This window comes from Aplidium turbinatum, chromosome 18, assembly GCF_918807975.1.
Source record: "Aplidium turbinatum chromosome 18, kaAplTurb1.1, whole genome shotgun sequence".
NCBI lineage: Eukaryota > Metazoa > Chordata > Ascidiacea > Aplousobranchia > Polyclinidae > Aplidium > Aplidium turbinatum.
Window position 1 is genome coordinate 5,992,917 of NC_137489.1, and position 17,892 is coordinate 6,010,808.

General features: G+C 38.5%; 2 protein-coding genes across 2 annotated transcripts; both read right to left on the minus strand.

Annotated features, from left to right (window-relative positions):
• Positions 1 to 1,946: 1,946 nt before the first annotated feature.
• LOC145787439 (large ribosomal subunit protein eL27-like) lies at positions 1,947 to 2,918 on the minus strand. The gene has a single exon (XM_082599184.1). The coding sequence runs from the start codon at positions 2,849 to 2,851 to the stop codon at positions 2,441 to 2,443; it is 411 nt and encodes a 136-aa protein (XP_082455310.1). The 5' UTR covers positions 2,852 to 2,918; the 3' UTR covers positions 1,947 to 2,440.
• A 4,499-nt stretch (positions 2,919 to 7,417) lies between these two features.
• On the minus strand, positions 7,418 to 9,006 carry LOC145787539 (transcription elongation factor 1 homolog). The gene has a single exon (XM_082599301.1). The coding sequence runs from the start codon at positions 8,947 to 8,949 to the stop codon at positions 8,698 to 8,700; it is 252 nt and encodes an 83-aa protein (XP_082455427.1). The 5' UTR covers positions 8,950 to 9,006; the 3' UTR covers positions 7,418 to 8,697.
• Between the last annotated feature and the right edge of the window lie 8,886 nt (positions 9,007 to 17,892).

Consider the following 17,892-nt stretch of genomic DNA (forward strand, 5'->3'; position numbering starts at 1 on the left):
TTGAATGTTGGCGGAAACTCCGATCAGCAACTTCGGCTTTTTGAAATTTTTCTTTCGATTGCTTCCTAACTCTAACCTCTTTCAAAATATTTGCGATCAGCAACTTCAGCACACTCTTTATCATTACCAGATATTTTAAAATGTTTGTGGAAACTGTGGAAAAACGGAAACTGCAATCAGCGACTTCGTTCTATTCTTTTCTCTCTATCTTTTCAGTTTGTTTGTTTGTGGAAACTCCAACCAATGACTTCGGCTATTTTTAATTTTTTCTATTTGATCTTTTCCTAAGCCAACCCTTTTAAAATGTTTGCTGAAACTGCGATCAGCGAATTCGGCAAACTCTTAGGATCATTACCAGGAATTTTAAAATGTTTGCGGAAAAACGAAAACTGCGATCAGCGACTTCGGCTTTGTTTTAGGGGGACAATTTCAAAATGTTTGCAAAAACTGCCATCAGCGACTTCAGGTTTTTAATTTTTTCTCTTGATTATTTCAGGTTACGAACTGTTCAGGGTATGAACTAGGTTGCACCCGCTGCAGTCAATACCGTACCAGTATACCCAAGCAACTCTTACAGTACTGTATGTTGGATGTAACCTAATTTGTACCATGAATAATTCGTACCTTGAAAAGATCAAGAGAAAAAATTAAAAAAGCCAAATTTGCTGATCGCAGTTTCCGCAAACGAACAAAAACTCTTAGAATCATTACCAGAAATTTTAAAAAATTTTCGGGAACTCCGATCAACCCTAACCCTTTTTAACCGTATCTGTCACTGCTTCCTTTTGGCGTCAAGAGTTACTGGCCGAGACCATCAGGTCTACGTCTCTCTTATTGCTAATTACTCCGTCGGCTTACATCAAATAACAACAGGAAAAAGTATGCCGTTGGTCAAAAGCCTTATCTATCACTTCAATCAATTTATTTCGCAAAATATATTCGTAATTGTGTATTTTAGGTAGAAAAGGTGATAAAGACTCGGTTTTTGACCTATTTTCGCCATTTCTTGGTCAAATTTCTTAGTTTACATTTTATTTTGAAAGTCCTCTTGCATAGAACACAGAATTTCATCAATTTTGTTTTTCCGTTTTTGTGCAAACAGTATTCCATGTACTTTTTGCACTACAAAGCAATTTACACAAATAATAAATTACCTTCCTAATTGATGTCTGCCAGCAAAGAATAACTCATATCGCGTCAAAGACCAACTCCCTACCCAGACAGCAAAATCGATGTTGAATCAATGTAAAAATGACAGATTTTGTTGCCTGGGTAGAGAATGGAATTTTAGCGCCGTGGTGTTATGACTGACAGACACAAAATGAAACCGCACGCTAATAGTAAACTGTCAATCAAGCTATTGAATATCAGGAAATTTCTTGCATTTTATAACTGGCTGTGACAAAAGGTTTATTGTGAACTTCACAATTATCCGATACCAACATAATCGGGATTAAAAGTTGGGGCAAGAAAAAAAAAGTAAAAGTCAAGAAATCTCAGGTTTCTAGCGTCACTGCTTTTATGTGAAATTGCTGAATTAGCAGAGGGCGCGACCATAAGGTCTACGCCAGTAACAGATACGGTTAAATGTTTGCGGAAACTCCGATCAATCCTAACCCTAACTCTTTTAAAATGTTTACGGAAACTGCAATCAGCGACTTCGGCAAACTCTTAGGATCATTACCGGAAATTTAAAAATGTTTACGGAAACTGCGATAAGCGACTTCTGCTTTTTTTAATTTTTTCTTTCGATCTTTTCAAGGTACGAACTGACGGTACCTACGAATTGTTCATGGTACGAATTAGGTTGCATCCCCCAAAGTTTAATAAACATACCTGATAAACGGTGTTCATCTTTTTGTCACTTTCCACTCCAAGACTTAACTTTTTTTATATTAGATACAAAGCTATGATGGCAATTAAATCACTTTTGTATCTTAAACAACCTACATATTAACACCATACAATTAACAAATATGTGACTTTGCCAGTAAATTACATGCATATTCATTAACACGAGTTTTGCAAGATCATGATACCATAGTTCAATATGAAACATATTACCGTACAATGAGTAAAAATTCAAGCACATGTGAAGCAATTAACATAATGCATTACTGTCAAAGAAGCAAATTGCAAATTTGTTACTTGAACAATATTTCTGCTAAACCGTGTAAACAACAGCGGAGCAAACACAAAATACATCAGTAAATATTTGCCAAACAAAGCAATGAATTACCTCATAAATCCTTAAATATTATTAACATCAATACCACATAAAAATACAATTTCACATAAAGTATGATGCTTTGAGTTCATTGATTCAATAATAATTAGCATTAGAAGAGCTGTGTGTTACACTGTATTATGGTAGGCTACCAGTATGTCACAAAAAGTTTCTTGCTGATGTTAACAGTAGAATCAAAGTAATAATAGAATCTTAAAATCGCAACTTCTGGAAAAACCATTTGTTCTTGCCAGTTTTGTATCGGTCTTCAAACTTAACTTTCACTTCTCTGCGAGCTTTCCTTCGTCCAGCAGCATCCTTGATTATTTCTTTGTTGACAGATGCCTTATCAATGGGCACATCAACAGAGTATCTGGTAGGCATCAAGTGATTATAATTCATCACCTTGACAAAAGCCTTCATCTTATTGCGTTGCTTAAGCTTCTTTTTTGACATACTTTTTGTCACTTTACGTGGGTAACGGTCAATACCAGCGACCAAAGCATGCCCATATTGACGGTCGTTTGTGCCATCATCTTGGCTTTTAATAATTATGCCTTTTCTACCGGCATATCGGCCTGCGAGAACCAACACGACCCTGTTTGGTTTCAAAAACTTGCCCATTTTAAGTCTTTGCGAGCAGAAGAGAAATACACTCCCCCTTCAACGACTGTTCGCAGCAAAAAAGAAGGAAACGTGTTTCGGATTGTAAAAAGAAAACGCCACCTAGCGCACATCCCTTCAAATATTTAAAACTGTTATCAAAATAGGTACTAAATTGTCATGAAACCAAAAAAGCAGGGCAAAAAACAACGTCTGTAACACGCACTATTAAAGCTCTTTTTATCGATAGTATGGATAGTCAAGTAAAATTTACTTCGTTGAACTATATTCATTATGCATAAGTTTCAATTATCTGCTGCAGAAACTTGTAGTGGATGGTGATAAAGTCAAAAAACAAATGTTGAAATCAATAAGGCTGCAATCTTTTTCCAATTATTGCTTTTAACAGATCTACACTTTTTATACAGGGCACATACTATTCAATAGATTAGCCATTTTAACCCTTATTTTTAACTTTGATCTTGGAAGTCACATCATACAAACCCCGAGGTTTTAATCACTGCCTGAAAAGATAATTTATTTTTTGAACCGCGAAAACAGCACCATTTTCACAGCAAATGTAGTGGAACGTGGCAAAACGTTCGCTGGCGAAACGTGTCCTCTTTTTAGGCGATGAAAATATGGTAGGCCTATGCCTAACTTAGGCACAAGTTAGAACTAAGCATTTTACTGCCAGATCGAAAATCGTGGGTACAATTTTTTTTTCTATAAGCGAAACAATGCGGAACTTATTTGGTTCAACTAAAATGCAAAGTTGGTGAACCAAACTCCAAATCCACACCACCCCAAAACTTTTGTAAAAAAAATGAAACTCTGAATTCCCTCCATTTTCCAAAAATTGGGCAAACAACGGCTCTACTTCGCAACTCTATTCTCAACTCCAAGCCAGGGACGCGGATCTAGCAAGAAGCTTAACGTTTGGAGAGGGGAGTGTTTTCCTTAAAGTACAGTAGGCTACAGTAGACCAACTCGTCCGCCCCGATAGCTCAGTTGGTTAGCGCGTAACTTCGTGAATGAACAAACTTCAAAATCAAGCGGCGGTGGTTCGACTCTCGGAGTGTATGCTTGAGCAACGCATTCCAAGGACTTCAAAAAGGTTCAAAACCAACCACAGTGTAATAAATTGGGTGGGCATAGTTGCTGAAGGAACTGGCTAGTGATGGCTACCCTACTCTCGTTGGTGCCGAATGCTTAATATAATAAGAACCTTATCTTCTCATATAACGTTGCTTGCATCAAGTATGGGACTTTCTTTTGCCTTTTAGGCTACTGTAGCCTACACAAAACTTTTTTTCCATTACAACTGTGTTTGGTGTTAGGCCTACACAGGGTCTGATTAAAACTCACGGAGGCCCGAGGCACAGCTAAGTTTAGGGGCGCCTATTGGCAATCGCTTTCGATGCAATGCCATGTAGGCCAGTGACGATCGGTGAGGGAAAGCAAGGAAAGCAGTGCTTACCTGAGCAAAAACTATGCAAAATATAATGACTGAATTCTAGGTTTAACTTCTTATTATTTTTATCACGTCTATTTTAACTTGAAAATTACTGTGTTCGTGACTACAATTACTCGTAACGCTTGTGAGTAGTCTAAATCCTCACCAAACCGCATGTCTTGCCTATAAACGCCAATTAACGCAAACGCTCCTGTCAGAAACAACCACTGAGGCTCCAGGAAAAGCAACTTGCAAAGTTGCTTTCCCCACGTTCAAAAACGTCAAAAAACGCCTTCGTTTTATCCAATCCTCACTCGTTTTGCAAAATGTCACCAGCTGCTTAGCCAAGCAGATGTGTTATGGTTAGAGTTGCTTTCCCAGTGACGTCAATGCGTACAAACGCTGGACTATCTCGTCATACGCACAGAATGGTCTCTCGTCACGGTACACAGCACAGCATCATAAAGGCGAAAAAATTGTTGCTGTTTTTTTATGTCTCCTCGCCATGTAGGCTACTTTAGCCTACTAGCTTTCATAGTCATGCCTTTGCCCTTTTTACAGCGTTGATATAACGTTACTTCGCCAATGAACGTTCAGGTGCGGATGCAATATTTAGTTCGTTAAGCTTCTATACGCAGGAGGCAAACTTATCCAGCTTTTTGTAAAAATTGCTTGCGGTTGTAATGTTTAGGCCTAAGTGTTAGTTTTTGTAGTGTAGGCCTAACTGAATACCTGAGAATGAACATTCATGATGAAATAAATATTTAGACAACTATTATTCCATGTCTAACACTGGATTTTGGTCCTGCAACGTTAAAATTAAGATTGTTCATGACTTCTAAACATTAAATGGGTGTATGATCATTGACCACGACATAGGCGAAGCACAATTTGACAGATTTTTATTTTTGATTTGTTTTGGAAATGCTCTCAGAGCGCACCAAATTGGAAGTGTTTTTCAAAACTTTCTGGGGGATGCTCCCCAGACCTTCGGGCTTCGCCCGACGGTTACGCCCTTCGTGCCTACTACCTTGCTGCAGCATATTTCCAAGTTGCTTTCCCAACGGTTTAAGTCACCGAACGTCACTGCCATGTACTCTCTGCAAATGATGAAATATGGGTTAACAAATAGTTCAAGCAAAACTATAACTTCATAAATAATAATTCAGGATGAATGGCTTAGGATGAATGTATTGGTGTGCGCTTGAGCAACGCACGTTAAGGACTGCTCTCCATTCAGCGGCATCTAATGGATGGAATAGTTCCCCGGCAACAAGACTTCAACAATCGGAAACTTCACTCTGTCAATCTCGGTGACCGGGCCTGCGTCAGTGATTCAAAGCCTCTACAAGTATGCGAAACTGCCAGGATTAAGCTCTGCAAGAAGCTTTCCCAGTCCGAGGATAAAAATTCAATCAATCAATCAATATTATTCACGACATTAAGAAATACCAACTTCAAAATATAAAAACATTTTATGCAAAATTTACCTTATCACGCAAATTTAAACATTTTATCAGGCCCCCTGAACGCAAAAATCTGAAAACTTTGTTGTTCTAAAAAAGGGCATACCCATGAGGGGGCTCAATCAAAATACAAAACTAATATAAAAAACAATATTTTATGCAAAATTGACCTGAGCATGCAAATTTAAACATTTTGTCGGGCCCCCCTAAACTCAAAACATTGAAAATTCTGTAATTTTAAAAGAGGCATAGCCTAGGCTACCCATGAGGGGGTCCATTCGACAGACGGAACTAATATAAAAACAATATTTTGTGCAAAATCGTTGAAATCAATCTTTTTATCGCATAAATTTAGACATTTTGTCGGGCCCCTTTGAACTCACCGGGCCGGTGCAATGCACCGGTCGTCCCCCCTCTTGTGGACCCTGCCTACGGTACTTATGTCAAAAAATTGGGGGCCCCCAAAACCAGGGGGCCTGAGGGCTGTGCCTCATAGTTAATCGGGCTCTGGGCCTACAACATTTTCGTCATGTAATTGAATCATTACCAGCTAAAATGAAAGATCTTCGTCATACGACCTTCACACTGCAAGATTTAGTAGCCTAACGATTAAGATACGCGGCAAAAGTATTGTGCACTGTGCGCATCCTCACTCTTCGCACAGAACTCGGCAAACATTTGGCGATCATCTTACTTCGATTCCAATTTGTAACTGGTTTTAAGAGATCTGTCATTCTGAAGTGGACATCCCTAGCCTATACTGCATCGTTGATTTTTGTGCATTTGAATCGTTCCCGGTTTCGCAATAAGACGTGAAACCTGGTTGTGAAATCAGAATGGGAACGCGTGGCCAGATAATCGGTAAAATAATTTTGTTGCTTGTAGCCTACCGATAGACTACTAAGCTTATAAAAAGAAAAGAATGTTCACACCTCAGGAACTCTTTCCCGCCTTGTCCGCAATATCCAACCACCTCCCCCTTCAGTGCGGACGTCTTGGACAGCCTCTAACCTAAATTTATGCGACCCGCGTTTGGACTTCCCTGACATCAAAATCTTAATCCGCCAATGACAAGGTGCCGAAAGCGAGCCATAAGATGCCCCATCCAGCAAATCAGTCCTTTTTTGTGTTTATTCTCATGGTATGATCACGTTCCCTTGCATTTGTAATGGACGTACTGCATAATGAGACGCCGCTCATGCACAGCCGTCGTTAAGACAACAACATTTATGGGCACGATGGTGGCGAAAGGTGATCACGACACGGTGGTCTTCAGCGTTATATTATTGTTTTTGGTTTACATCTTCGGGTGTGCGCTTGAGAAACGCACTTCAGGGTCGCCCCTTCGTTGAGTGGCATTGGATGGAAAAATTCACAGGTGAAAATGCTTCAACAAGCGAAGTTTCACTTTGTCAATCTGAGTTACCAGGTTTGCGGCAGTGGTTCAAGTTCCTACAAGTATGCGGTATTGCCAGGGTTGAGCCTCCAAATAGAGTTCTTAATCCGAGGATAAAGATTCCCACAATTAATCATGCGAGATGTGCAAATTGGAGGTTTAAAACGATAAAATATGTTTCAAAAATATTTCTGGTCTGCCCAGATATCCCTGGGTTTGCCTCGTTTCAAGTTCTCAGTTTAGAGTCAAAGAACACAAAATTCTTGCTTCTCCAGCGTGTTATATTAACCGGGAACAATCTTAAGCCAAGACAAAGCAATAAAAGAGCAGTAACTAACACGGTGAAAGCGGTTGCGCATTACCCAAAAAACATTTACAGTAACAATATGATCTAAGTCAGTGATTCTCAACTTTTTAGTCAAGAACTCTTTCGGCATATTTACTAAGCCTGTTGTGTGGACTCGTAAATTTGTAAACATAATCTTTAAAAAGAATTGCAAATTTATTTCCAAGTACGTGAGCCTGAATGCCCAAGTTTTTTTTAAAGTTGGCTGAAATCAATGCATTAACGTGACCAACTGACCATATAAAACATTTTCCAACGCCCAGGAGATTTCACGGATTACAGGTTGAAAACCACTAGTCCACTAATGTAAGAAATCCTTTTAATGAATTTTCCTCTCATACGAAAACAAATTAATAAGCTTACTACTACACGAGACGTTGTCAAAAACTACAGTCACTGCAACTAAGAATACGATTTTTAGGTTGCATTAAATTGATAGAACCTGGATTTAAATATAACGATGCAAAATGTTTTACTGTTGTGCTTTTCGGTTCCAACAAGCTATCAATAAAATATCACACAGCAGTTTCAAAGATTGTTAAGGAAACTATCACCACTTCATACAAAAAATAAAACAGAGTATGGTAAATGCATAAAAAAGGCATTACAAGTACTCATGCATTAACAGTTGTAACATACTAGCAAGTTTAGCAACTAATATTCGAGTACAAATTTTGAGCACAATTAGCAAGTAAAAAATTGTGCAGCAACTTTTGAAATGTTGGATTTAGGTTGAGTAAGACTGCAAAAAGTTCAACATTAACAACCTAAAACTTTATAAAAAAAGTAATAAAACATGAATCGACAGTATAAGATAATGGTAATAATGGATTAAACCGTTGGGGATTCAGGATTTTAAGTTCAGATTACTGTAATTTTTAACTTATTTTGTGAATGTGTAAATCACAAAACCTTTAGTTAGCCATGAGATCACTTGAAAAACTTTGGAGTAAACGCCTGAAAAATCTATTAATACAAAACAGTCTTGAAATATAACTACAAAGCACATATTGACCTAAGGCTATCATGAAACATTTTTCACAAAGGAAAAATCATGTCCAATACCATTTGCTGGTTCATGAAGAGCTAAACTTCTCTAAACGGCCTGAACAAAGTTCTCTTCTGGGACAGTTGAAAACATAACCTTCTTAAATCTTTTCTAAATTGCCAAAATTAGAATTCTTGGCAACATTTGAGCATGTGCTATTGGTTGGCTGTTTCACAAGCATCTATCCAATCGCTGTATACATCAATGGGTTCGGATAAATAGTTTATTGTTGTTTGATATTCTTCCATGCAAACAGTGCATGATACCACTCCTGTGTTTCTAGCTCGATCCATCTTGACCTCACATGACTTTTCGTGATTACAAAATGGACAAGCAAATTGAGTTTCTAGAGGCTCAGTCATTTTCTTTTTTGGTGGAGCTTTTCGCTTTGATCGCCTTCTTCCCATTATTAGCAATAATATTAACTTTGATGATATATTTCAATCACAAATATGAACTAGAATGGTGCTGCAACAATAAATTATAAAGAAATATCGATTTATAATTGTTTTGATGTTTTAGCTGTAGCTGTAAGGTTGTATTCTCTGAAGTAATTCTAACTATTGCATTTTCAAATCAAACTTATACAGGTGCAAAGTAATTCATCCCCTGAACACTTCGTCTCTCAAATTTGTCCATGAAAAGATCAAGATAAAAAATACAACAGCACTTAAGTTGCTGATCGTAGTTTAATAGTTTATACATTTTAAAACTTTTGTCATGAAGAGTTAAGCAGTGCCGAAATCTGAGTTTTCTCAATTTTTTCAATTAATTAATTAAGAGTTGAGAACCTTTTACTTGTCATAAAGGGGTTAGGTAGATTTAAGATTAAGAATTTGTTGCGGCACATAAAAATTTAATGACTGATTTCCAACAAGTTCTGATTCCAGTTAACAACTTCAGCGCTGCTATATTCTTTATGACAGAATTAAATAAATTTGCGAAAACTCCGATCCACAACATCAGCACTGCTCAATTTTTTATCTTGATTTTTTTTAGTGGATGAAGTGTTTAGGGGAAGAATTAGTTATCATAAAACTTACAATACACAAATAGCCTTTTGAGTATACAAATAGCTCAAATAGCCTAACATATTGCTAATGTCGAAAGTAATATTGAGTAAAGCATGTTTAAACCAACACATGACTAATAATATGTTAAAAGGTTGGCGATAAAAACTTTTTTGTGGTGGAGTTCTGTCACCACTTACAATATCCTTAATTTTTTCTATATCCGACATACATAGGCGTCGATTTTTTCTTAGAAGAGAGGGATTCTGGGTGGGCGAGAGTTTTCAAACAGATTTCATTGAATGTGTATGTTCGCAAATTCGCAATGGTTAGTCTTTCTCACAAAGACCTTTTGGAACCTGGTTTTAAGAATGCGCGAATAGATGTTTGACTTTGCTTCATGTTTAACTTTTCAATAATGAAAATTGAAATGACAACATCGTGCGATGCTCCAATTTATACCCAGCAACAAGTTTGTGAGGAAAGATTTGTAAAAAGCGATTGTTTTAGTACATCTTCAGTTTGTATCGGTTATTTTATTGTCATGTTAATTATGATGTCATATTCATATCCTCTTACGCTGACATGGAACTGAAGTTTGATTGTGACGTAACGAAAGTGAGACCAATCGAAGAAAAGATATGTAAATAGATGAACGTACGACAAGTGGTTTTAGAAGAGAGGAGTGTGTTAATGTGCGCATCCGATTTAGCGTTTCAAGTGCAGACACACTTGTCAGCACAATTTCGATTACCACGAAAAGCTAGGCCACGCGGATTCTAATTGTCTTGGCTTTCTGCTCTAGACACTAGACAGGTTTTCAACGTGCGACAGCCCAAGAGAGAGAGATGAGTTCGCCGGTTTTACAGCGTACTGGCATGGTATTGGCTTGATATCAAATCTTGCCCAAACGCCTTTTTTTTCAACGCAGCGTTGTTGCAAAATTGCTTTGTTCTGTCAGATACCTAGCGAGAGACATAGCGTAAAACAAGAAGTTGCTCTGCAGTTGGTTGAATAATTCAGCGTTTAACAAAAACGGAAATAATTGGAACGAACACTTCATAAGCGTCCTGAAAATAGGGTGGGCAAAACATATTTTGCCCACCCTCGTTTCATGGCAGGGTGGGCGCCGCCCACCCGGCCCACCCTATTTCGACGCCTATGCCGACATAGCCTATGTCTTATGACATCAATCAAACTGTAAAGAAGAATAACAGGGTCGGGTGTAGTTTACAAGCGCTAACATTAGGCCTTGGGGGGCAGTTCTATTTAGTATAAATAATTATAATTGACCCTGGGTGGGGGTCCCAGCCAGAGATTTCCAGAAATTCCTTCCAGGAGGCCAACTTTTTGGAAACACAGTTTTTATTTTGCAGGCGAATTACTGTAGTACTGTAATTCGCCCGCATTAACTAGGCTATCATGGCCTACACCTGCTCTTTCCCCACACTCCCTCAGTTCAGTTGTTTTTATTTCTGACCATCACAGCAAAAACAATACATGTCAAATAGGGTGGGCTGAAAAAACTTTTTTTTTTTAAATTACAAATGGGGGGGTCCTAATGCCTGGCAAATGATCCAAAAACATCCCAAAAAAATTTTTGGGGAGTTGGGGGCAAAAACCAGCCTCCAACTCCCCCATCAAGGTCATGCGGGGGTCAAATTTCATGAAAATGCTGCAACTCGAGAACCGCTTGTGGTAGAAAGCTGTTCTTACACTCAAATGATGCAGAATAGTCATAATTCTATCTGTCCTAAAACAACTTTTCTTCGTAAGTAATATATTTATTGAGATATTTAGAAAAAACTGGTATTCCATGTTCTTATGTATATTCGCATGTGCGTATCACATCAGCCTTTCTAGATTTTCGCTATTAAAACTGCTTCAGCAGTCAGCACTTGTCACCAAAGCATTTTGATGAGTTGTGTGCAATAGACAATTACTGTAGACATAGAATTAGACCAATGAACGTCTTAAGAGCGTTCATTAAAAACGAATACAAAACGATATACTAGCAAAATCTAAATCTAAAATCGTCTCCACTCCTGCACACATGAAAGGCCATTCAGTTGCAAAGTTATCATAGCAGTGTACACTGTACAGTATAATGTTCTGCAGTGTATAACTGAAATGTTGTAGCCTACTTGTATTCTAACTGGCTTGACAAAACGTTACGTTGGCGTCACATGGGGGAGGGTGGGGGTCAAAAATTCGGAAAAACAGCGTTATGTAATATTTGAACCTTCCCTAAGACGTTTCACAATCAAAATACTACTGGCATCTTGTTTTGAGTAATATAAAGTTGCAGTGAAAAACAAAAAAACAGTGAAATAATGCAGGATGCAGCCCACAGAAAAGTGACACTGCAGTTATTACTTTGCCTAATCTGTGGCAAAATGAGACTTATTGTCAATTTTCTTCATCATCTTTCTGGATCTAGTTTTTTGCCGTATAAGCCCATCACGTCGCTCAAATGTTGCAACTGCTGTTGCTGCTTCACTGACAAGCTTAATGTGGCGCTCAACTGCTTGATTGTGGCATGGATGTAGCAGCTTAAAAGGGTTGGTACGAATGTCATTTACTTCGGCAGAGGACTTCTTCCTAATTGCTGGTGGTTCAGTTACACCGCCCATATTCATGTCCACAAGTTTGTAATAAACTTTGGCCTTTACATTAATTTTTGGGACTGTAAAACGGCGAAAGGTTTCAGAAGATACGTCTTCATCTGGTTCATCTTCTGGCCAATATCCTCCTTCATAACTTTCTGCTGGGATTTCAGCATCAGCACTTGCCTGCAGCTCACCGCGGATAGCCATAATTTTGTTTACTGCTAAACAGCGAACCTGGTAATCACTATCACCCAACATGGCCAATAAAATATTTTCTGGGTGAGCAAAATAGGCATTGCGCTCGAAAGATGCTATTGCTGTTTCTCTTATTTTTGGACTAGGAAACTTTGTAATTCGCTCTAGCAATGCAGGGAAATTGCACTTGCTCCACGGATTTTAAGACTTTACATTTCCGAAGAAAAAACATCAAAAAACCTTGCTCTTTTAGCAGAATTTTGTGTTAAAATTTTCTTTCCCTCCTGGTTTGAGATAAAACGAAGAAATGCCATATCTGAAGGAGCAAAGAATTTCCATGCATTGCTAGAGCGAATTACAAAGTTTCCTAGTCCAAAAATAAGAGAAACAGCAATAGCATCTCTCGAGCGCAATGCCTATTTTGCTCACCCAGAAGATATTTTATTGGCCATGTTGGGTGATAGTGATTACCAGGTTCGCTGTTTAGCAGTAAACAAAATTATGGCTATCCGCGGTGAGCTGCAGGCAAGTGCTGATGCTGAAATCCCAGCAGAAAGTTATGAAGGAGGATATTGGCCAGAAGATGAACCAGATGAAGACGTATCTTCTGAAACCTTTCGCCGTTTTACAGTCCCGAAAATTAGTGTAAAGGCCAAAGTTTATTACAAACTTGTGGACATGAACATGGACGGTGTTACTGAACCACCAGCAATTAGGAAGAAGTCCTCTGCCGAAGTAAATGACATTCGTACCAACCCTTTTAAGCTGCTACATCCATGCCACAATCAAGCAGTTGAGCGCCACATTAAGCTTGTCAGTGAAGCAGCAACAGCAGTTGCAACATTTGAGCGACGTGATGGGCTTATACGGCAAAAAACTAGATCCAGAAAGATGATGAAGAAAATTGACAATAAGTCTCATTTTGCCACAGATTAGGCAAAGTAATAACTGCAGTGTCACTTTTCTGTGGGCTGCATCCTGCATTATTTCACTGTTTTTTGTTTTTCACTGCAACTTTATATTACTCAAAACAAGATGCCAGTAGTATTTTGATTGTGAAACGTCTTAGGGAAGGTTCAAATATTACATAACGCTGTTTTTCCGAATTTTTGACCCCCACCCTCCCCCATGTGACGCCAACGTAACGTTTTGTCAAGCCAGTTAGAATACAAGTAGGCTACAACATTTCAGTTATACACTGCAGAACATTATACTGTACAGTGTACACTGCTATGATAACTTTGCAACTGAATGGCCTTTCATGTGTGCAGGAGTGGAGACGATTTTAGATTTAGATTTTGCTAGTATATCGTTTTGTATTCGTTTTTAATGAACGCTCTTAAGACGTTCATTGGTCTAATTCTATGTCTACAGTAATTGTCTATTGCACACAACTCATCAAAATGCTTTGGTGACAAGTGCTGACTGCTGAAGCAGTTTTAATAGCGAAAATCTAGAAAGGCTGATGTGATACGCACATGCGAATATACATAAGAACATGGAATACCAGTTTTTTCTAAATATCTCAATAAATACATTACTTACGAAGAAAAGTTGTTTTAGGACAGATAGAATTATGACTATTCTGCATCATTTGAGTGTAAGAACAGCTTTCTACCACAAGCGGTTCTCGAGTTACAGCATTTTCATGAAATTTGACCCCCGCATGACCTTGATGGGGGAGTTGGAGGCTGGTTTTTGCCCCCAACTCCCCAAAAATTTTTTTGGGATGTTTTTGGATCATTTGCCAGGCATTAGGACCCCCCATTTGTAATTTAAAAAAAAAAAAGTTTTTTCAGCCCACCCTAATGTCAAAGGTTGAGAAAAAGATAGAAGCGACAAATCGCCAACGTTAAAACGTGCTGATGACCGAAATAGTTATTACATAAGTTGAAAGGATTTGGCACAGTTGTAAACTTGTAACACCTTCAGAAAAATACAAGATATAAAGGGAAATAAAAGAAAATGTTACAAATGAAAATAAAAAATCCCATATAGCTTTAGCTGATATTTCCAAGAATTGTATAAACAGACATTTGCTATGAAGAACGACCGTGGTGCGTTATCAACAGTGCTGATGGTCGTCAGGGGAAGACATCTTGATGCACTCAGCTCGTAGCAAAGAAGAGCAAGGCAGGCAAACAAAACCTCACAAAGAAATCCTACCACAGACAAAGCTATTTCAAGTGCAATGCACCAGGCCTTGCATGACTCACAAAATTATTACAACCTGACGACAGTAAACAATGAAAAAAACAAATAAAACAAACAAGCAAAAACAACACCACTACGGTATCTTGCGGAAATCCAATTATACCCAGGGAAGTTATGTCTTGCAGATATCAAGCGTGCTTTGATATAAAGTTACGTTGATAAAGCGATAATTATAAGACCACAGCCAGCTAAACTCATCACCTCCACAACGATTCAGGACTTTGAAATTCCCTTTAGTATCTTAAGTTGGCTGGCGGCGGCTAAATAGGCCTACACCCTACAGATTTCGTGAAGCACAACAGCTGTAGGAATTTCTAGATAAAGCCTGCTGCGCTGCCTAACAAGTAACAATACTCAGCATAATAAGTTAATAACAAGTTATTAGCAAGTATCGAGCTATCCACGATCACCAAACGTGAATAGGGTTTCCGCATTTGGAATTTCTCATTCAGCAACCAGTTTTAACTATTGTAGCCGAAAATAACTTAAGTATATTACTCGATTTAAAGGTTAAAAAAATACACTAGATTATCCCCCCCAAAAAAAAAACACTAGATCACTAGATTATTCCAAAAACCACTAAATGTAGCGGAAAATCACTTAGAGTGGCAGCTCTGATAAAAACAACTGAAACTGAACTTGTGGGCAGGCCCGTAACTAGCTTGGAGCACTAGGGGGGGGGGGGGGGGTGGGGGGCAATAAGTGTTCTAGAGGGGGCCCAACTTTAACCTTCTGTATCATGTACGAAAACGACATTGGTACAAAATGTGGGTATATTTACGCAAAAAAATTCATCGTAATACAGCGTTTACATTAGCATAGATTATCATAGAAACAGCAGCGTGAACTGGCATTATAGAGTGAATTACATGCTGTAGCTTAAACAGTTATAATGACGACAGCATAGAAATTGAAAAGCAAAATCATTTTTAAAACATGCCACCATCAACTAGTGATAAAATGGTTAAAAATTGGCATAGACACCGCAGCGAAGTTTATGATTTTGTAGTTGATTTTTTTGTTAGTTAATCCATTGCCTGTCATGAACTTTGAGTTCGTTTTAGTTTATTTACATTTTCCTCTAACGCACTGCATAAATCACACAAAATATACTAGGCCTATACATAGAAAATAGGCGTTGAACCATGATCAAATAGGGCTGCAGCCGCTGCACCTGTCACTCATCGTTTTGTAAATAATTGTAGCCTACAATGCACCTCATTTTGTCTAGTGCAGTGTTATAATATATTTTTTTACGTTATTTCTACGTACTTTGTTTCTGTACTGCTCCTTGTTCTAATGATTACTTCGTTGGCGTGTTTTGTCCTTCTGGCTGTTCTCTATTTTGTGTTGCTTGTTGTTGTGAGCTACCTGCCTTCATTTTTAGTATGTTTTGAGTTGGGGTGGCCGCATTTTAAGTTGGTTAAAACTTTATGAATAAAATCATCTTTAGTTTCATGACAATTTAACCAACTTAAAATTTTCAACTAGAAATCGCAAAGGATGGAGAGGTTGTTAAAACCTCAGCGATTAGACATTGAGCCTGGCAATGTACAAGCGGCCAGAGAATTTAGACACTGGCGACAAGTCTTTGAGAACTATATTCAGGAGCACTTACAACAAGGACCTGCCGACAACGAAGCAGGCGAAGCCAACCGTTTAAGTCTTAAATTAAAAGCATTGATCAGCATGATTTCGCCCCAAGTTTTTGAATACATTGATGAGTGTGAGACTTATGAAGGAGCCATGCAGCTTTTGGAACAAATTTATATCAAGAAACCAAACGAAATACATGCGCGACATGTGCTGGCATCTACAAAGCAGCACTCAGATCGAACCTTACATAAGTTTCGGCACCATTTAGAAAATTTAGCAAAGAACTGCAATTTTAAAGCTGTGTCTGCAGCAGAACATAAGAATATTATGCTGAGAGACGCATTTATCAATGGAATATTTTCGCGGAATATCAGGCAGCGTCTTTTGGAGAATAAAACTTTGGATTTTGAGTCGGCTTTCAACCAAGCGTTATCGTTAACTGAAGCAGAAAAAGAAGCCAAAGATTTTGAAGTTTACGACAGCCACAAAGCTGATTTCTCTGAAAAGGACGTGTTAGCGTCAGCCTCTAAGAGTGACATAAACGTTAGTGACAACAACGAAAAATCCGACAATCTATCAGCCACTTATACTAAACATCAATGTTACTTCTGTGGGAGTAAAAGTTCTCATAACCGCAAGAACTGTGTAGCGCGTTCATCAGTTTGTTTTAAGTGCAACAAGACAGGACATTGGGCAATAGTCTGTCGAAAGAACGGGAACAGCTCTGGCCATCAAGCAAATAACACGGCGGCAGCATCGATTGATATTCAATGTCCAGCGACCAGTACCGGTACGCCCTCTCAAGGTAATGTCTGTTCAGCAAAAACTGTGAACAATGACTTGAAACAGTCAACAATTTTTATAAACATTGCTGGTCATGAACTGTCCGCTCTAATTGACACCGGAAGTTCTAAGAGTTTTATCAACGAACGATCAGTTAAAGACTTAAACCTCAAAGTTTTTCCGGCAAGGCTCGAAGTGACGATGGCTCAAATGTCAGCCAAAAGTCGAGTTCTCGGTAAATGTGTAGTAAACCTAAACATTCTTGATCGCACGTATAACAACGTTGAACTTTATATTCTAAAGAACTTATGCTCTGATATAATTCTTGGTTTAGATTTTCAAAGCAAGCATAAGCGTTTAGTTTTCGAATTGGTTGGTCCTGAAAATGACCTCATCATTTCACATAATATGTCTGGGACATGTGCCGTAGCCGCCGCCCAAGTAGAGTGTCCATCATTATTTTCAAGTGTGAAAGATAATTGCAAACCCGTAGCGACTAAATCTCGGAGGTACAGTCACAATGACTTAAAATTTATCGATTCAGAAGTTAACAATTGGCTTGCTGAAGGAATCGTTCAGCCGAGTAATTCGCCATGGCGTGCTCAAGTAGTCGTAGTAACAAATCCTGAGTCTGGACGTAAAAGACTTTGCGTCGATTACTCGCAAACAATTAATCTATTTAGGCCTACTGAACTCGACGCTTACCCCATCCCCCGCATCGAGGACATCGTGAACAGTCTTGCACAGTACAATAGTTTTGCGACTTATGATCTTAAATCAGCATACCACCAGATTCCTTTGCTTGACCAAGATAAACCTTATACTGCCTTTCAAGCTGGTGGAAGATTATTTGAATTTAATCGCATGCCATTTGGTGTTAAAAGTGGTGACCCAGTATTGCAACGCATAATGGACAACGTTGTTGCTTCCGACAAACTCGAAA